This window comes from Trichosurus vulpecula, chromosome 1 (assembly GCF_011100635.1).
Source record: "Trichosurus vulpecula isolate mTriVul1 chromosome 1, mTriVul1.pri, whole genome shotgun sequence".
In the NCBI taxonomy this organism is placed as follows: Eukaryota; Metazoa; Chordata; class Mammalia; order Diprotodontia; family Phalangeridae; genus Trichosurus; species Trichosurus vulpecula.
Window position 1 is genome coordinate 430,475,508 of NC_050573.1, and position 21,224 is coordinate 430,496,731.

Below are 21,224 nucleotides of genomic sequence, written 5' to 3' on the forward strand. Positions count from 1 at the left end.
CTGTTTCCTTTAGAATTGCTTTTCCAGTGGAGAAGAAAGCAGCAAGGAAAGACACAGAAGCCAGAGATTATAAAGATGCGTATACTTTGGATTCACAGAGATCAAAGCTTAGAGATCCACCTGGCCTAAGCCCCTTGTTTTACAGATGAGAAACTGAGTTCCAGAGAAGCAAAGTGATTTGCTACAAGGCCACACAGATAACTGGAAGAACCATGATCTGAACCTAGACCCTCTGACTCAAAATCTAACACCCTTTCCATTGTAGCATGCTACAGCCTTATAACTTCCTCCCTGGAAAAAGTGAAAAAGCTACAGGACTTCGAGGATGCAGGAAGTGTCCTTGTTCTCTTCATCATGAGCCTGTCAGGACCGACGGAGCCTAGGACCCAGTCCATTGCTCTTACGGCAGAGTCTGTCTCCTCCTTTGTCCCACATTCTGGGTCAGTGGCAGTGCCGTTGGGAGCTTCGTTAATTATAACCGTCTTGCTGTGTTTAATGGATTACAAATAGAACAGCCTGCAGAGAGCCCTCAAGGTGACTAACAAAGGGTCAGAGAAAGAGAAAAGCGAAGGGCGAACATTCTCTAAGTGCCCATTGTTGTTCAACAAAACAAGTCCGTGGAAATGAATTGAGCCTGAAAGGCAGGCTCATGGTCTCATAAATCCTGAGGCAATTAATGTAATGTCATGGAGTGTTTGTGATACATTCGCACGTGTATGCTTAGGCTGCTCTGGTATGCACAGTAGAAAGAGGGCTGGATCTGGAGCCAGACAAGTGGAATTCAAATCCTGGACCTGGCACACCCCTCCTGTGAAACCTGGGGCACATCACTTAACCTCTTGGACCCTCAGTTTCTTCATCTGTAAAATGAGAAGGTTGGCCTTGTAAGACCCCTTTCCAGTCTAAATAGGAGATTCTGTGATTTTGTTACAGAATACTGTGAACCGTAGACAACATCTACCTCGGGAAATGGAAAAATTGTTCTTAACCTCTTATTGTGTCTGTTGTTGTTCAGTCTTTTCAGTTCTGTCCAACCCTTTGTGACTCCTTTTGGGGTTTCCTTGACAAAGGTACTGGAGTGGTTTGCCATTTCCTTCTTCAGCTCATTTTACAGATGGGAAAACTGAGGCAAACAAGATTGCCCAGGATCACAGAGTTAGGAAGTATCTGAGGCCAGATTTGAACTTCAGGACTTCAGACCCAGTGCTCCATTCACTGAGCCACCAGCTGCCTCTAGATTAAGGCTAGAATCCAGTTTAAAAAAGCAAAACAAAATGTTTAAGTGCCTACTGTGGTAAAGCACTGTGTATCCAAAGGCAAGAATTTCAACTGCAGGAAACTTATATGCTACAAATATGGCCAAATTTGACCTATCCAATTTTCTGAGTCTGATAAGAATCAGATTCAGAATTGATGGTGAAGAAATTTGATTGGATTCAGTTCTACAATTATTAACAAAGAGCCTCCTCTGTACCAGACACTAAGTTATATGCTGGGGAGATAAAGTAAAAAATGAAGTCCTCCCTGCCGTGTTAGCATTCTATTGTTGGGGGGGGGGAGGAATGAGAGGGGAAAAGAAGAGAGAACCACATGTTCGTAAAAACAATTCAATACAAACAGATATACAAGTAATTTTCCTGTTAGGAGAGAGCTAGCAACTGGCAAAGTTAGTATAAGCATCAACACTTAGAATTGAGCATTTTGTTTCTCACATTCTTGTAATCATCTAAAAATGGGGTCTAAGAATCAGGAAGAAGCGTTCTGTGCTGGCACATATGGGAAAGACACAGGTGGAGACAAGTTGCACCCACAGCAGGTAACAGTTTGCACTTTCTGAACTGTGTGTGGGCTTTCCCTCACCAGAGGGAAAAACGATGGACGTTGACATAAACAAGTAAAATAACTTTTGAGGAAACAAGCAGGTAAATCTTTCTGTTTGTTTCTCCTCTCTTTTCTTTCTGAACTAGTCTGAAGAAACTAGCCACAGATTCTCAGAAGAGTATCACTTGTTTCAAAAGTACATTCACAACACTACACAGTCGCTTAATGTGGAACACTGAATATTAAGGGTAGGGGATGAGCTAGCTAGGGTTGGTGAGGTACATGCTGGGTCCATGGGCATCCCTAGCCAGCACACACTGACTCCTAGGAGGCTTTTCTTATTTTTGTCTTTGTCATCAGAACCTAGTCCAGGTGCTAAATAGTTGCTTTTTGAATTGAATAAAATTGAATTGGGTCATTTCTAAGGTAGAATAGAGCAAGTCCAGAATAGAGCAAGACTGAGAACTGAATGTGATCTCCAGTCTATCCCCAGGAAAGTCCTGGGGAGGGTTAGAGAATCACAGAATCAGAAGTGCAAGAGAACTCTGGGCTGATCTAGTCCAATCTGTACCAGTACAAAAACTGCCTCCCTCTTCAGTCCTGCTGAAAAGTGGCATCAGTCCTAGCCTTCAAGGCTTTCTTCTCAGAAGCAGCCTGTTCCACTTCATGACAGCTCTAAATGCCATGAAAAAAATAAAATCTAAGTCTGTATCTCTACAATGCATTCTTCTTCATGGGGGTCAAGTTGAATAAGTTTTTAGTCTTTCTTACTCATGATGGCTCTTCAAATATTTAAGTAAATTTAACATGTCCCTTTAACTTTTCTGTTTTCTAGGCACATCCTCTGTGCCTTTGACTAATTCTCATTCTCTCTTTGACAAATATGGCCCAGTCTCCAATTCTCTAGTTATCTCTTGCCCTCTGGAAACTGTCCAGTTTCTCTCTGTCCTTCCTAAAATGTAAAGGCAAGAAATGAACACAGTATTTCAAATGTGGTATGATCAAGGCATAGTACTCATCCTGAAAACTATGCCTCTTAATACAGGCAAGGATGGAGTTGTCTTTGTTTTTTCATTCAATTTTATTTATTTTTCAACCAGCAAAAATCCAACTTTTTTCCCTCTCAGCTCCCCCAAACTGAAAAAGAAAGGAAAACAAAACCCTTGTTACAATCATGTATAGTAAAGCAAGATTCCCTCATTGGCCATATCCCAAAAAAAGGTTCATTCTTCACTGAGTCTTTTACTTCTCTATCAGGAGGTGGGTAGCATGTTCCATCATTGGTAATAGGATTAGCTTTTTTTGACCTCTATGCCATCCATTGACTTGTGTTGAGCCTGCAATTCCCTAAAACCCCTTTATCTTTTTCACTAAGATTTATTGTCTAGTTATGCTTCTTTCATCCTGTGCTAGTGTGATTGATTTCATTCCTGTTAAATTTAATCATATTAGATTCAGTCCATCATTCTAGTCTTGTCAGAATCTGTTTGAATACTGACCATCATTCGTGTTAGCTATCCATCCCAGCTTTGTATTATCTGCAGATCTGACAAGCATGCCTTTTATTTGTCCAAGTTACTGATGCAAATGTTGATTGTTACAAGGCAAAGGTCAGACCCCTGGTGTACACCCTTTTCAGAATCCTCTGCTTCAAACTGGGAGAGATCTGAAAATGGACTTTCTAAGTGCTGTCCAAGCCAACTCCTCTAGACTCTCAAAACCAGAGCTGAAATGATGCTGATGGCAGGCAGGCAAAGATCATTTATTAAGTGTTTACAATGGGCCAGGCACTGTGCCAAGTACTAGGGACACAAAGTCAAGGGGAAAAAAAGATAATCCCTGCCCTTAAGGAATTTACACTTATTGGTGAAAAACAGCACCGAAAATGGAGATGAAATCGGGGGTCAGGTGAGGGTGGAGGAAGGGTTGTGAATATATTTTAAGGTCAAAAGCACAGCCTAGAGGAGAATGAAACATAGAGGACCTGAATGTCCCCAAAACGAAGGCCCCAAAAAGAGACTCACCAGTAGGAGAAAGGGGCAAACATGGCAGAAAGATGTTGCAGGTTGAGAAAGCCCCAGTTACTGAGGAAAGTTCCAGGATGAAAAGGCAGCTGAGTCATGGTGGCAAAGCTTGTATAGTTAAAAGTTCAGTCTAGAAGGGAATGAAGCATGGTGGACCTGGGCCCATCCCCAAAATGGAGATCTTGGAAGGAACTCATTGATGGAAGAAAGGGGCCAACAGGGCAAAGGGACATAGCAGGATGAGAAAGGCCCAGGCACTAAGGGAAGTTCCCTGGTAAGGAGATAAGATGCCTAGGATACTGAGCCATCACATGCCTGGGAAGCTCCATCTAGGAATGTGGCAGAGTACCTTACCCACAATAGGTACTCAGTAAATGTTTTATGAATGAATGAATTTGTAAGGGCTCCCAGTGACTCATTCTAATATTAAAATGTCACCTTGGGTATTTATAGCTTACAGCCAGAAGCTCTTCTTCACCAAATATGTATATTTTGACACAAATTCCAACATACTTTCGATATCCTTGTGCATTCCTAGAAATAATCAGCCGTATGTTCCAATGTGGGCACTCCCTTTGGTCACAGAGTCCAGCCATAGCCTTGCCCATGTGGCTGGATACCAGGTGTAACTTTCCCAGTTGTTCTTTTTCTTCATTGGGGAACCCTAGTAAGCATTTTTTTAACAGAACCAACACTGTCTATGGGGATGCTTTGACATTATTCCCAGGGCTTAATACTTCCATTGGCTTCCTTGAACTCCAGAGTTTTGCACAAACCTGGACAGAGTTTGAATTTATCATCACCATCTGACCTAGAGTTCTGTCTGCTCCATCTTTCTTCTCTTACTTCTTCCAATCTTTTCTTCCCTCCATCCTCTTCCCTTAACTATTTCCTTTTTCTTACTTTTTAAGTGTTAAAAGTTATAATTTGTAGTTCTCAAAGCATATCTTTGAACTTTTTAGAGGAGACAGCAAAAAATCTCACAGATATGCTACATCCAGTTGTTTAGATGCCAAAAACTTACTAGTCCTATCCAAGAAATTGGTTGGCTATTTTTTTTTAGTCTTTTGACTTTATTTTATTGCTTCCTGATGTCTCATGGAGTCACTAGCTTCCACTTTTCCAGTTCTAACTTTTAAGGAATTGTTTTCTTGTTCTTTTTTATTAATTTTTTTTTAGTTTACAACATTCAGTTCTTCAAGTTTTTGAATTTCAAATTTTCTCTCCCTCCCCTTCCTTCCCCCTCCCCACCCAAGACTGCATGCAATCCAATATAGGTTCTACATATACCTTCACACTAAACATATTTTCACAATAATCAAAATGTAAAGAACTATATAACCAATGGAATGAACCATGAGAAAGAAGAAACAAAACAGAAACAAAAACAAAAACAAACAAGAAAAAAAGAGAGCAAATAGTTTGCTTCAATCTGTATTCAGACTCCATAATTCTTTCTCTGGATGTGAACTGCTTTTCCCAATCATGAGTCTTTTGGAGTTCTTTTAGAACCTTGCATTGCTGAGAAGAGCCAAGTCTATCAAAGTTAGTCATCAGAGACACCATGTGTCTATAATCATGCATAATGTTCTCCTGGTTCTGCTCCCCTCACTCAGCATTAGTTCATATAAGTCTTTCCAGGTTATCATGAAGTCTGTCTATTCCTCATTTCTTATAGCACAGTAGTATTCCATTACATTCATATAGCACAACTTGTTTGGCCATTCCCCAGTTGATGGGCATCCCCTTGATTTCCAGTTCTTTGCCACCACAAAAAGAGCTGCTATAAACACTTTTGAACATGTGGGTCCTTTTCCCACTTGTCTCTAAAATTATTTTTTGCTCTTCTTTTTTACCTCTTTCTTCAGATCTTCTAGGAATTATTATTATTGGACCTCTGTCTAGTTTGCATTTTTTTTTGAGACTTTGCTTGTAGATATTTTCAAGTCATTGTCTTCTGGATTTGTGTCTTGAGCTTCCCTGTCACCACAGTAATTTTGTATGGGAAGGTTTTGTTTCTGTTGTTGTTTTCTAATTTTTCCAGACTATTTCTTTCAACTTTATGTTAGAATTGGGTTCTGTTCACCTCTGGAGGGGATGACTGGCCTCAGCTTCAGTCTTTTTCAGGTATAGGGACCTGTAAGTTTTCAATACTTCCAAAATGGTATGATCCAGGTAGTGATGTGGTCATTGCCTTCCTGGTCTGTGCTCTGGTCCTTATCCAGGTAGGGCCCCTGCCACTGTGACCACAGTGGTTCCTCTTTGCCCTGGAATTACAATCTGAAACTGGGTAATGGGCAATGGAGCTGCCAAATGATACCCAATCCTATGCCCAGTGTTAACACAAGGGTCCCCTGGGATCTCTTTCTGCTCAGGTGTTCAGTCCCCTTACCCCTCCCAGGCAGTGGATTCTCCTGGCACCACTGTTACTATGCTGCCCCCACGGTCAACAACACATGTTGCTCCATACTCCCATCCCAGTATTAACACACTTTCTGTCCTCTTAAAGTTGCTTGGAGGTGTGTGTTGGGAGAGCTCAGCAAAAACACCCCATGACTGTCTTTTAAGGAAGAAAAGCCCTTTTAGATTGGGTGTGTGTGTGAAAGAGACTATTCATAGGATATAACTTTTTGAAGACTCATGCTATATGTCCATAAATTTTCACTTTATGCCAGAGAGATTTTACTACTTCATCTGTACTTATAAATTCTTATTATTTAAAGGTTATGCAGCTTAATGTAATATAATACAGTGCCACACAAACACCAAATAATACAAATCTATTGCTTTGAGATCCTGGAACATAGATGTCACTAAATAAATATTTGTGGATTTATTGAAAGTGGAAAGGATGCTGAACTTGGGGTCAGAATACCTGAATTCAAATGCAGACATAAACCATTACTAGTTGTGTGATATTGGTCCTTTCAAAACTTCTCTGAGCCTATTACCTCTTCTGAAAAATGGGCATGAAAAACATTTGCCTACCTTTCAGAATTGCTTTTGGAAAAGTTCTGTGTAACTTTAGAGCACTATGAAAATATGAGATGTTACAATTAATTGTTAATTAATATCATTCTCGTGCACATGGGAGCTGAGAATCAGAAGTAGCACCCAATGGGGAGACAGCGGGCACAGTAGAAAGAGCTGTGGAACCAAGGGACTTGAGTTCAAATTCTACTTCTAATTTTTGCTCCTTGTCTGACCCTGGCCAGGTTATATCACTTGGAAAGGGAGTAGAACTTGGAGGAGGGAGGACTAGTTGCATCATAGCGTGGGCTCAGGATTCAGTGGAAAGGGGCATACCAGCAGGAATTGGCCTTGGATAAAGGGAGAAAGACAACATGAGAGTTCAATTCAACTCGAAAGCTTAGTGGCCTACTGGCTGCAACAATCATCCTATGTTTATGTAATACTTTACAAACAACCCCTTGAGGTAGTACAAATAGGATTATTCCTGTTTTACAAGAAGAGGAAACTGAGCCTCAGTGACATGATGTGACTTATTCATGGTCATTCAGCCAATAAGTGACAGAGGCAGAATTGGGACTCAAATCAGGGTTTTGGCTCTTTTCCCTCACAGAAGCTGACTTTGATACAGGTTCTAAACATTTGCAGAGAGCACTACACAAAATATCTGCATCTTCGATACCTGCAGCCACCCCGAGAAGGCCGATGAGATCGGCATCATCAGCCTCATTTTAGAGATGAGAATCCTGCATCCTTGCCGCCCTTGCACAGTTGGTACAGTCTCATTAGTTTATTTTGTCTAAATGAGCCCCACTACATGGATTGAAATAGCCTTGTTAGCCGCCAGGTGCCAAACCTGTCCTAGAGGATTAACCCAGAGATTTTGCCACCTTGCCCATATTGTTTCTCACTCATAGCCTGTTCAGAGAGAAAATTTCAGCCCATGTGGAGCTCTCCTTTGGTTTCAATTCGTCTCATTTATTTCAAATAGCATTTTCAGTAGGTCACCACTTTGTGAATTTCAGCATCAGATCCAAGTGCCGAGCTTCCCACAGTGTAGAAGAGGCTTAGAATCCCAGGCAAAAGCATTGTGGTTTTATTGTGTCACTTTAGCCATAGGGGGTGATCATGAGAGCATGGGGTCTGAGGAAGGAAGGTGTCACAAGCGTGTGGGGCAAAGGTCTCCGAAACCAGCAGTCATTCTTAACTGAGAGCACGTTCTCTGCTGAGAGCCTGAGCAACCAAAATCTCATCTCTCCCATCACTTCCCATTCACTTATGAGGAAGCAAATGCTGGATACTTAGAGAGCACTGAACAAGGGGGAAAAGTGAGCCATAGGTCATGGCTGCCTCTCATTACGTGTGTGTGTGAGAGTGTGTGTGTGTGTGTGTGTGTGTGTGTGTGTGTGTGTAGTGGCGTTATTAAAAGAGCAGTACTTTAAAGGGAAAATATCTAACACCTAAAAACAAAGCGTGATTGTTCATGGTGCTACAGCTCTTGGTGGATCTGTGAACTTGGTGTAAATATTCCCTTTACTGATGGAGATTGCAACTCATCCATGCCTGCCCATGTGGAAAAACATAAGAATGGATCATATGTGCATTCTTTTTTCCTTTGTCCCACAGACACACTACTCATTCTTTCTCCCTTTCTGCCTTCCACTTTGCAAATTTAGCGCAGTTATACAAAATAGTATCCTTGAGATGTCAAAAGAACATAAGGAAAGCCCTTAGCACAGTGGGTGGACACCTTGTGGCCAATTTATGATAGAACAGAGAAAAATCACGAATGGGTGGGTGATCTGTACATTGCTTACATAACACACATGAAATCGTATATCCACGAAGCATTTCCTGTCATATAAGAAACATATATGTGAATTCCCCTTGTTTATATGTAAGCAACAAAGCCATGTATCTGTGCCAGATTTTGTCAAACATGGAAGTATGTGGAGGTCAGGGAAAGTAATCTTCTAAACTCCTTTAAAACATAGAAAATATTTTACAGATTTTTAATAAAGAACACCTGCTACTGAAAATGCTAAGATCTTTGTTCCTCATAAAAGGATTATTATAGATTTGATGAACATAAGCCAGAGAATCTTAAATTACTTGCTAGGTTGGGATTGCCAAAAATCCATCCAGTATTCAAAGAGTTATTGCAAAAAGTTATTGCAAAAATTGCAGTTTCTGAGGTAGCTCCAATATGTCAAATATGTTAAATATGTACTTTAAGTAGGATATATATGCATATATGTGCATATATATAGTAAGTTGGTGATGAAAGGTGTAATATTCATGATTATGATGAGGCTAAATGATTTTTTTCTTCCAGTTTTTAGTTGTGGCATGAGTCATTTCTGAACCATCTCATTACAATATGTTACATTGTTTTATGTATCTTAACTAGTTGGAAGTTTAAGTATAAAAGATGTCCTATTTCTAGCTTCCAATATGTTAACAGCAGTGGATTGTTTTTACTCTGAGAGGAATGAGGTAGCACTGTTTTTTGGGTTTTTTTGAAGGTTCCAGAAATAAGAATTTTAAGTAAAAAGGATTTTAACCTATGGAGCCTGAGCAACTGGGTTGTTTGATTAATTTGATCTACATGTTTTCCCTAATTCTGCACTGCCCTCCTAGTTCCATCTGAATGCATCAAGTCCTGTTTTCAGAAATACCATTGCTCCCACTAGCTTGTACAACTTACAGATGGGAATGGCATGTGACAGAAAGCCTTGAGGAAGAGAAGGGAAGGAAAGGGGCATATATTTGGGTGCTTCCGTTTAATGAAAAGGACAAGACAGAGAAGATTCATTTTTCTTTCTCAATGAGGTCTTGAACCTTCAGACTCAGGCATCAAGATGAGAAATCAGTCAATCAGTAAGTATTTATTAATTGCCTTCTACGTGCCAGGCACTCTGAGGATACAAGGACAAAGAGCAGCGTTGAAGTAGCAGTCAGCACCTTCTAGCATACAATTCCTTCCTTCATAAAGGTGCCTTTCTGCAAGGTTGGACTAGGATTGTCCCTTATAAGTCTGGGAGCAAGAAAAAGAGTTACTTAATGAGGCTCCATCTCTAAAGAGGAAAAATGCACACAAGTCTAAGGCCAGGCCAGTGGATAGAGTTGTATTTGGGGACTAGTTGGAAGTGTCTAGGACTATGAGGGATACTGTGGCTTTGGGGCCCCTTTTGGTTCCACAGTGATACCTTCTTTGCCAACCACTGCAGTCACTAGAATACTCTACCCTTTGGGTCGGAGGAACAGTTGTTGTAGCTTGATTGATTTCTTTCTCCACTTTGCTATTATTCATTGATGATAAGCTCCATTGAATTCCTCTTCTGATACCTCATTATTGTGGCATGAATTTTCTGGGGCCTTAACAACAGAGTGCATGCCCTGCCAAGTCCTGCTGAGATGAAATTTTTTCAATCAGAGGTCTGAATTTGAACAGTCTGTGCCTTTCATTCAAAAACCAGCTTAGCTAAGTGTGAAAAGGCATGTCATTATAATAGTGGCCACCAAGTGATAGATTTTACTAGCCACAGTAACTCATGACATGTCTAGTAAGATGCAAAGGGATTTCAGTCTGCATTGGTAAAACAAACCACAATGATGATGATGATGATGATGGTATCTTACATTTATAGAGTACTTTAAGGTTTTGCTAAGTGGTTTATATACATTAATTTCAGCTCTGTTCCCTTGTGAGTGCATATGAGGCAGCTGCTCTTACCATCTCTGTTTTACAGTCAAGACACTCAGGCAGTGCTGAACTTAGAGTTGCAGGACTTGAGTTTACACTTGTGTCCTGCCACTTATGTAACTTGGCAAGTCACTTAATCTCTCAGGGCAAAGGTGGGGATGGTGAGGAAGTTTCTCATTTATAGAATGTATATGACTTCTGAGGTCCCTTCCAGCTCTAAATCACTGATCTTAGGAAGTTTAAATGACTTGCCCAGAGGACTGTAGAAAATGTATGAGATTTGAACCCCTCATCTGTCTGGTTTTGTGTTCTAACCTGATGCTCCATACTGCTGCTTAAAATCACAGATCCTGTACCAATGAAAAATAACAGAGCCTTGCAATACTGATGGTGATATTTTGAAATTCCATCAGGAAATCGAGCCAATGAGCATCATTGACTGAGTGTCCTTCTGTATAGAGTAGGCTTGCCCTGAACCCCAAGGTGCTGAGGAGGAGACAGGAACTGAACTGTTAGCTTGCTAGCAAAGGGTATAGCTTCACTAAGGTTGCCTTCTAAGCTATCACTTCTTAGTCAAATGATAATAGACTTGTTTTTTTTCTTAGAGCCATTTCATAGGAAAGCAAGTGATTTTTCTCTAAGCATATAAATAGCAAGGAACAGGTCACTAAGGGGGTGCTCATCGATTGGAGACAAATTATGGTTTGTGACTGTGATAGAATGCTATTGTGTCATAAGAAACAACAGACGGAGTGGGTTTAGAAAAATGTAGGAAGTCTATGAACTGATGCAAAATGAAGTGGGCAAGTCAATTTAACAAACATTTATTAAATTACCACATGTCAGACACTCTGCTAAGTGCTGGCAATATAAAGGAAGGCAAAAAATAATCCTTTCCTCAAGGAACTCACATTCTAATGAGGGAGACAATGTGCAAACAACTATATATGTACAAGCTATATGGTCAATTAGAGCTAGTCTCAGAGGGCAAGCAGCAGAAAAGATGTATATGAGAACAACAAAATTGCAAAGACAAACAATTTGGAAAGATTTCAGATGTCTGATCAATGCATTGAGCAACCATAATTCCAAAGGGCTGGTATCTAATTATGCTAACCCACCTCCTGACAGAGAGGTGATGGGTTCAAAGTACAGAAGGAGACAAACATTTCTGGCTGTGGAAAATGTGGGAATTTCTTTTGATTGACTAGGAATATTTGTCACAAGAATCTCACTTTTATTTTTTTCTTTTCTAGGGCATATAGAAAAGAGAATAGATAAATGCTTATTAACTTAAAAATAACATGGAAAAAAGTATATTCATATATACATTTTTCCCCATGACAGATGACAGCAGCCTCCTGAACCTGACTCCTTATCCACTAGTTAGAAGACGGAAGAGAAGATTCTTTGGTCTATGCTGCCTCATCTCGAGCTAGATAATTCCCATTAAAACTTCCCCAAGAAAGCCAGAACATCAAAGAAACAGATGTCATTTGTTTTTCAGATGGATAAACCACAGTTATTGGTTATCGACTATGTTTTCTATGCTTCCCTCTTAATTTTCTTCCCTTCCTTTTCAAGAGTTTTACATTTTAATTACTGTCAAGAACCAGAGAGAGAACAGATTCAAAATGGAGGATGTTTTTAAAAGGATTTTTTAGATGACCTAGTGCATGTCTGCTCTAAACCATACAATGACTAGATGCAAGAATTATGATTTTAAAGTCATTCTAAGTTTTTTATGTATTGTATAAATTTCAAATGATTTCATGTACAGTAGCATAATTATAGCTCTGACTAGTCTCATGTTAATACTTTATCATATATGAAAGAGTCTTTAAACATAGAAATCTATTTAAAATTGCAAAACCGTGTTCAAGGTCAACGTTATTAAATCACTAGAAGTAATATTGTTAAGAGAACTTATACTCCTCTCCTATTGCTTTCTCTGCTGTCATTCATGTTTAGTCTTCCACTCTGTCAGAATTTATCCAAGAGCTTCAAAATACAAATATCTTAATTTGTAATGCTAAAAATATATGGAGGCTATTAAAAATTTGTAAATACACAATAATATCTTCATACAATGCACATGAGCATAAGAGTAACTAATTTCCTTTTGATCCAGTGGTGTCCTTTTTCAACTTCTTGGAGAATGACATAACCCAGTTAGGAAATGATGTAGACAACTATACAATTACCCTCAAATATAAAATCGGATTATTATCACATTTCATTTTAATTGAAATTTGAAGCATGGTGTCTGCACATCAGCATAGTGTTAACTCGTATAGGGCATGCTGGAATTAGCTCAGATTGTAAAATATTTAACATTTTACATTGTTAATAAAAAGTTTTTTAGTTAAGCAAAGCCTGTCTCATTTTAGATGACTATGGAGATAGAAAATTTCCTGACCCTGCTTAGTGAGTTGTCTTATCATTAAAAAAGCACATGGGATTTGGAGTCAAAGGAACTCGATTTAAACCGTGGCTCTACTGCTTACTCCCTGAGTGACTGACCTTGGGCAGGTCAGTTACCATCTTTAGGCCTCAGTTTCCTCATCTGTAAAATTGGGGAGGGAGTGGTAGACTGTATGATGTTCCAGCAGGCTGATCCTACCAGCCTATGGATCCTATCTAGAATCCAATTATTCTGTAAATTCTCAGATAGATGGGAAGAATGAAGCAGTATTATGGGACAGGGAGGGGAAGCTTCTTCTTGTCCTCTTCCCTATTAACATGAGGTGAATTGTACCATTTTTCACTGATTTCTTTTTGGCCCCCTTCCCAGAAAAAATTCCCGTTGACTTAAAAGATTCCTATTTATCTCCTTTTCCTTATTTTTTGGATCTGGAAATTTTTAAAACTAGATGGGAGACAAACAGGCAACACTATTTACTATACTACAGGAATGATATTGCTCTATCATTAGGAAGAACCAGAGCCATGCACAGCTTTTTCCAAGCTCAGTCTCTGACCTAAACCTGTGCTTTTCTCTCTCTCTCTCTCTCTCTCTCTCTGTCTCCTTCTTTCTTTCTTCTTTTTCTTTTTTCTTTCTTTCTTCCTTCCTTCCTTTGTTTCTTTCCTTCTCTTTCTTTCTTTCTTTCCTTTCTTTCTTCCTTCCTCTTTCTTTCTTCCTTCCTTTCTCTCTCTTCTCTTCCTTCTTCTCCTTCTTCTCTTCTTCTTTCTTCCTTTCTTTCTTCTTCCTTCTTCTCCTCTTTCTTCTTCCCTTTCTTCTTTCTTTCTTCTTTCTTCTTCTTCTTCTCTTTCTTTCTTTCCTTCCTTCCTTCCTTTCTCTCTTCTTTCCTTCCTTTGTTCCTTCCTTTTTTCTTTCCTTCCTTCCTTCCTTCCTTCTTTTCTTCCTCCTTCTCTCTCTCTCTCTCTCTCTCTCTCTCCCTTTCTACTTTTATTAAAGTTTTGTGGATGTCTTTCATTTCTTCATATAGTCTTTTCTGAAATGTACCAAACCATGCTTAGAACTCTTCCTGGTAACCAAGAAAAACAGTTACATAAAACCAGATGACACAGCTATGTGTCTGACAGGATATGCAACATTCCACACTTGTAGTCTCCTAATTCTCTACAAGAAGAGGGAACCATGTTTCACCATCTGCTTTCCAGGCCAAAATTTGAACCCTATAGCTTGCCATTGTGTACTTAGGCTTTTGTTCCTGCACAGAAGTCTTCCATGGACTTATGGTGGTATGAAGTTGGTGCTGCAAGTTATGCCAAAGGAGTGTAAGCCTCATTGTATGTCTGTTGAGCCTGACTGTGTCTGTTGAGCCTGACTATATGTCTATTGTGCAAGGATGACCCTAACTCCTTTTGAGGAGGTCCATAAACAGAGTGTTGACCACTAGGTAATAAATTTGGTTTTTTGGCCAAACTATATTGGTCTCAATCTAGACTGCTCTCTCACATTATTTGATCACTGAAAGGAAAACCACATTTAAGTATAGTGACTCATGATTTCATTGGTATAAGGAGCTCCTAGCAAGTGACTTTTTTTAAACTGATGGAGGTGGGTCCCGTCTCTGCAACTTGTAGTCTTAAGGAGTTGCCTGGGGCACTGTGGGTCAGAGGAAGGGCCAGGCCAGCCGCTATAAGTATATGGTAAAAAAAAAAAAAAAAAAAAAAAAAGAATCCCACAACTTCATGCAAGTGATCAGTGGTTTCCATCTATAACTTAGTAAACAGGGAATTACCTGAAGCACTTAGATGTTAAGTGACTTAGGTCAGAAACTGGTTTTAAGCACGTGTTCTTGAATTGAAGCTCAGCATTCTAGCCACTGAAATACTACCTGTACTACACAAAATCACTGCTTAAAAGACATTGGCCTAATTGGGATAATCAATTATTTTCTAAAAAAGCAAATAAGTGAGTTTTTGGGAACATGTAGAGTAGCAGACATAGCAGATTAAAGAGTACCCAGGCAAGTGAGCACTTTATAATGTCAATTAAAGGAATTTGGGCTTTTCTGCTTGGGAAGAGACTGACAGTGGCATGCTGGTAAATATTTAACAATAGGCTTTCTCTAAAAAGCACAAAAGCAAAATGTACTCACAACCCACTTTTAAGTTTAGACTGCATTACTAATTTTCTCCATCACTTTGTTGTGTCTAGACAATAAGCAAAACAATAAATATTGTCCTGATTTGTAGCATTTTGTCAACACCAGATGTCAGGTACACCAGATGAAAATTTAACAACCAGGTCTTGAAAGCCATTCTCACTTGCCTTCCTCATCCCCATACTTTCCCTGATATCATTGTTAGGGCAACCCCGAAGTTACAAAGTTTGGAAATCCCACCTGTGGTTCCACCATCCTGCTGCCTCCCTCCCCATGACCCAACCTCTTCCTCCTCTTGGTGACATTGAATTCCAGGAAACTGCAGCTGTGAGAGCAACAGCCCCAAGATCACTCATCTGCTAATGGGAAGTGGAAATGGAGCAACCTCTTGGAAAAGGAGAATACCCAAGGATTCTGTCTCTAGCCTGGGTAAAAGGGAGCCATTAGTGAACTTAGAGAGACACCCTTTCTTCCTGGGGGACTCCAAGCAGGAAAGTTGTAGGCACTTACTTGACTTGTGTAAACTGTGGAATTGGTTTCTCTTACTTTATAATAACAGCAGAAAATTCTAGTCAGAGTTCTCCAGAGTGTGCCTCCTGCTGAGAAGCTATTGCTACTGCTTCTCCTGGGCAGAGCAGAGAGGCTGAAACCTGGCCGATGGTACTAAGACCATGATTAGGGGACGTATGTAGCTTATAAATTAGATTTGAGAATAAAGTGTGGGAATAGAGACCACTACAGTAACTAATTTGCAAATCCAGGTTTTTATATAATGAAAGGGGACAGTTAAGACAAGTCAGCAAGAATTAATTAAGAATCTACTACAGTTATCCCTTCCACATCGCAATTTTCTTCATTGGGGTTTCGATATATCACAGGTTGACATAAGAAATTAAATGGGGATTTGAGGGGAGTATTGTGGAAGCCACAGATAATATGCAAAGGCCAGTAGACAATACAGGAAAAGTTTAAAAACTCAGAAATGCATAAAATATGTAAATATAATATTGTGTAATATCAACACATTTTATCTTTTGATACCATAATAATTTATACTACTTCTCTGGTATGAAGGGAGAGCCAAAAATTTTTACATAGATTTTCCAGATTGTGGGGTGCAGTGCCCCTAACACCCCCATATGGAAGGAATAACTGTATGTGCTAGGCCAGGGGTGGAGAACCTGTGGCCTTGAGGCCACATATGGCCTTCTGGGTCCTTGAGTGCAGCCTTTTGACTGAGTCCAAGTTTTACAGAACAAATCCTTTTATTAAAGGGATTTGTTCTGTGAAGTTTGGATTCAAAGGGCCGCACTTAAGGAGCTAGAGGGCCACATGTGGCCTCGAGGTTGCAGGTTCCCCACCCCTGTGCTAGGCACTGTGCCTAGCTCTGGGGATATAAAGAAAGGCAAAACATAGTCCCTGATCTCAAGGAATTCACAACATATACACAACTATATATAAATAAAATATATTCAGTGAAAATTGGAGATAATCTCAGGAAAAATATTTTGCAGAAAATAGAAGTTTAGCTAAGATTTGAAAGAAGTCAGAGAATCATGGAGGTGAGAAGCCAATAGAGACAGCATTTCAGGCAAGAGAGAAAGCCAATGAAAAGGCAGAGAGCGAGGGCATGGGGTGATATAAGGAATAGCAAGGAGACCATTGTCACTGGATGACAGAGTATGTGGGAGTGAAGTATAAGAAGCCTGGAAAGGTAAGAAGGGACCAGGTTATAAAGGATTTTAAAAGTCAAGGTAAATACAGTTTTTATATTTTATCCTGGAGGGATAGGGATAGGGATAGGGAAACACTGGAGTTTATTAAAGGGCTATGAAGGGTAGGTGAGGGGGTGACATGTTAGACCTACACTTTAGGAAGATCAGTGTGACAGCTGAGTGGAAAATGGACTGGAGTTGAGAGAGACTTGATGCAGGAAGACTAACCAGAAGGCTATTACAATAATCTAAGAGTGAGGTGATGAGGACATGCACCAGGGTAGTGGCAGTGTCAGAGGAGAAAAGAAAATATATAAGACAAAAGTTCTAAAACCAACAGATTGGATAGAGGGGTGGGGGGAGAGAGAATGAGGAGTTGAGTGTGACATAGAGGTTGCAAGCCTAGGTGACTCAGAGCATTGTCGTGTCCACAATTTGTTTTAGAAGAGGAGCATAACATCAGGAAAATGATGACATGACTTGTAGTTGACTTTGATTTGAGTGAGGGAGGGCTGGGCAAGGTCACCAGTCTCACTTTGTCCTCCAGAACCATCTGGGTCCAGTGGCCTGATATTCCTCAGGATGACTGATGCAATGGAAGACCCTGCCCCTTTCAGGCTAAGGCTTTTTCAGCTTCTCACTTTGAGTGAGGTAACACCCATTCAGTGAATAGGCCTCTTTAAGAAGTGAGTCAAGGGATGGCCCCTTTAATTAGAAAAAAAAGAGAAAAAAATCAAACTGGGAGGGAAAGACCTCAGGGTTGCTAGTCAAAAGAGTAACAGTTATCATTGACATTCACTCTTAGCCAGGAGGGCCCACAATATAGCCATTAAGTGGAGCTTGGGCAGGGACCTACTGTGGTCCAATTTATGAGCTTCAGAGTGAAATGGGTCAGAACAGAGAAAGACAGACAGAGAATGAGAGAGACAGAGACAGAGACAGAGAGAAACAGAGAGAGAGAAAGGAGAGAAGGAAGAAAAGAAGGAAGAAAAGAGAAAAAAAGGGAGGAAGGGAGGAAGGAAGGAAGGAAGGATGAAAAGAGAAAAAAGAAAGGGAGGAAGAGAGGAAGGAAGGAAGGAAGAAAGAAAAGAGAAAAAAGAAAGGGAAGAAGGAAGGAAGGAAGGAAAGAAGAAAAGAAAGATAGGAAAGCAGGAATCTAGCCAGTAAACCCCAAGTGATGGCTGGACCACATTAATATGGAAGTTAGGAAGAGGGACTGTCTTGGAGGAGGGTGAGATAATGAGCTCAGTTTTGGACATGTTGAAGTTAAGATGTTTAAGATATCTAATAGTCCATTGGAGATGCAAAACTTGAGGTCAGGAAGGTGGTTAAGGTTGGATAAATAGACCAGAGAATCACCTGCATAGAGATAATCATGGAATCCATGGGAGTAAATGAGATCAACAAGCAAAATAGTACAGAGAGAAATGAAGAGGAGCCTAGACAGAGCCTTGGAAGACGTCCACATTGTCAGACAAAATCTAAATGAAGATCCAGAAAAGGAGACTGAGTAGGGGCAGTCAGACACGTAGGAGAAGAACAAGGAAATGTGATAACAACTTAGAAAGAAGAGAATATCAAGGAGAAAAGAGTGATTAACAGTGTCAAAGGTAGAGAGAGGTCAAGAAGGATGAAGATTGAGAAAAGGCCATTAGATCTGGCAACTAATTGATAACTTGGGACAGAGAAGTTTCAGTTGAATGATGAGGTGAGTAGCCAGACTGTAAAGAATTATGAAGAGTGAGACACCCATGGTGGACAGCCTTCTCAACAACTGTAGCCACAAAAGGAAGGAGAGATGTAAGATGATAGCTAGTGGGGATGAGTGAATAAAGTGAGGGTTTTGGTTTGTTTTTTTGTTTTTTGTTTGGAAATGGGGCAGGCAGTTAGGAAACAGTGAGTAGACAGGGAGAGATTGAAGTGAGAAAGAGGGCCATTTCTAAGAACTAACACGCCACACATTCATGACGGTAAGCCAAGAGACTCAGAGGAGTCACTGCAGCTAGCGACCACGAGAAGGCTCTCTGTTTGACAATGCTGCCATCTACTGAGGCTTTAGCATCAAAAAACAGAGAGGAAAATAACCCTGTGAAAGACCAGGTCCACAACTAACTTGTTTTTGATGCCAAACACTTTTGAGCAACATTAGCAATGACGTTGCTCTGAGGACTGGAATCATGTCCATCCATTTCTTCACTTTATAAGGCCTTAACCAAATGTCAAAAACATGTAATTGTTCTCTCCTGAGGATCCTCATAACTTACTTCCTACTTACATCTAATTTTTTACTTCTTTCCCCAAGTATTCTGTAATCCAATGACATTGGTTTTCTTGCTTTTTCTTCCATGTGATACTCCATCTCTTGATTCTGGGCATTTTCACTGGCTGATCTCATGACCAAAACTCTCTCTCTTTTCATCTCTGCCTCCTGGCTTCCTTCACATATCACCCAAAGTCATACTTTCTACAAGAAATCTTCCCTAGTCTTCCATTATTTTAGTGCCTTCCCTTTGAGACTACCACCAATTTATCCTGAATATCCATTATTTGTATGTAGCTGTTTTCATGTTCTCTTTTACGTTAAACTCTGAGCTCCTTGAGAGCAAGGACTGTCTTTTGCCTTTTTTTTTTTTTTTGTAATCCCTGAACTTAACACAGTGTCTGGTACGTAGTCAGCACTTAACATAATTGGGCCTGTTGACTGATCATCTTAGCAGTTCAACTTTAAAACGTAAGAAGTATCATACATTTAGCTTTCAAATGTTCATATTCAGGGACAAGGCATGGGTAAACCAAAAATAGGGGAAAATTAAATATTATATTTGGAAATGAGAAACAAACTTGAGTACTTTCATGATATGTAGTTTCCTTACTAAGGGTTTCTACCCATGCACCTCACAAGTCCTTTGCATCTTAGCAGATGGTCTTAATGAGTCACTGTGGCCATAAAAATTCATAACTCCAGCTCTGGTAATGAACTTCTCCAAATCTTACCAGGATTATCCTTGAATGATACCTCATTGAACTAGATTCTTCTATCTTGGCAGGACCTGCCAGAGCTTATAAGAACCTTTGAGAATCCAAGGTCGTTTTCATGCCACAGTGAAGCAACAGAGAAGTATGTTAATGGAGGAATTGACTCAAGTCAAATATTTATGGAGCACCTAGTATGTCCTTAGCATTGGGATTTGGGGATTTTATTGGTGTACAGAACTCACTATGGGAAAACTCCCTCTACCAATATAGATCTGTACTAGTATGGCACCTTAGAATCTCAGAGATTTGCCTGGGGCTGCTGAGACCTGTCCATGGTCACATAGCAAATAGATGTCAAAAGTAGGACAGGAATGCAAGTCTGGCTCTCTAGCCACTGTTTCAGGCCCCGGTAATCCAAAAATATAATGAAACTGTTCCTGCCATGAAGGCGCTTGCATTTTCCTGGAGTTGGAACCATGCCATTAGAAACACACTTATGCTCACCACTCTGCACTCAACTCCAAGCACCACCTCACTCAAGCTTCTACTCCACATACACCCACCATGACTAAGCCAGGGGCATCCTATGCTCAAAGCAGTCCGCATCAAAAGAGTCAGAAGAACCTGGTGAATTTTAAAGGCTTCTATCAACTAGCAAAATCCTTGTTTTTCTCTAATGTATTATAGCAGTCATTGGCAATCTACCTCTGTCAAATCCAGCTCATGAAATATTTCCCACTAGATTGTAGGGTGTTACTACCCCCATGAGCTCTAAATATAATAGGAAAGTTGGTAAAGTATGTTTTGGAATGGTCCACCTCCTAGTGCTCTCTCTCTTCCCTGAGGCCTTTCCTGATGCTCTTTTAGGGCCAGCTGTTAGGGTCTCATCCTCACACTGTTGTCAGTCATTTTAGTTGTGTCCGACTCTTCATGACCTCTTTTTTTGGAGGGAAGGGTTTCTTGGCAGAAATACTGGAGTGGTTTGCCATTTCCTTCTCCAGATCATTTTACAGATGAGGACACTGAGGGAAACAGGGTTAAGTGACTTGCCCAGGATCACACAGCTAATAGGTATCTGAGACCAGATTTGAACTCAGAAAGATGAGTCTTCCTGACTCCAGGCTCTACATTCTATCCACTGAGCCACCGAACTCTATGATCACTTTACTTTGTACTTATTTTGTATAAACTGTGTTTATACGGGGGTCCCAAAAGTCCAAGTGCAGTTTTAAGCTTTAATAGCTTTGTGTTTACATGTGGTGTCCCTTTCAATAAATGTAACCTCCTTGAGGGCAGAGATTATTTCATTTTTGTCTTTGGATTGCCACTAGCTAGTACAGTACTTGGTACAGAGTAGGTGCTTGATAAATGTTTATTGAATGAATGAATGCTGCATGCTGAATGCCTTCATGCTGCCCACCAGGTCAGCTCTCCAACT

The 21,224-nt window shown here is 40.2% G+C and overlaps 1 protein-coding gene across 1 annotated transcript in view; it reads left to right on the forward strand.

Moving 5' to 3' along the window:
* The window catches only part of LOC118834825 (regulator of G protein signaling 7 binding protein), a 125,278-nt gene extending 110,868 nt beyond the window's left edge, over positions 1-14,410 (forward strand). Inside the window, exon 6 of the mRNA XM_036742266.1 lies at positions 11,869-14,410. Within this exon, the coding sequence (XP_036598161.1) occupies positions 11,869-11,960 (92 nt within the window). The 3' untranslated portion in view covers positions 11,961-14,410. The remainder of the gene's footprint in view (positions 1-11,868) is intronic.
* Positions 14,411-21,224: the final 6,814 nt, after the last annotated feature.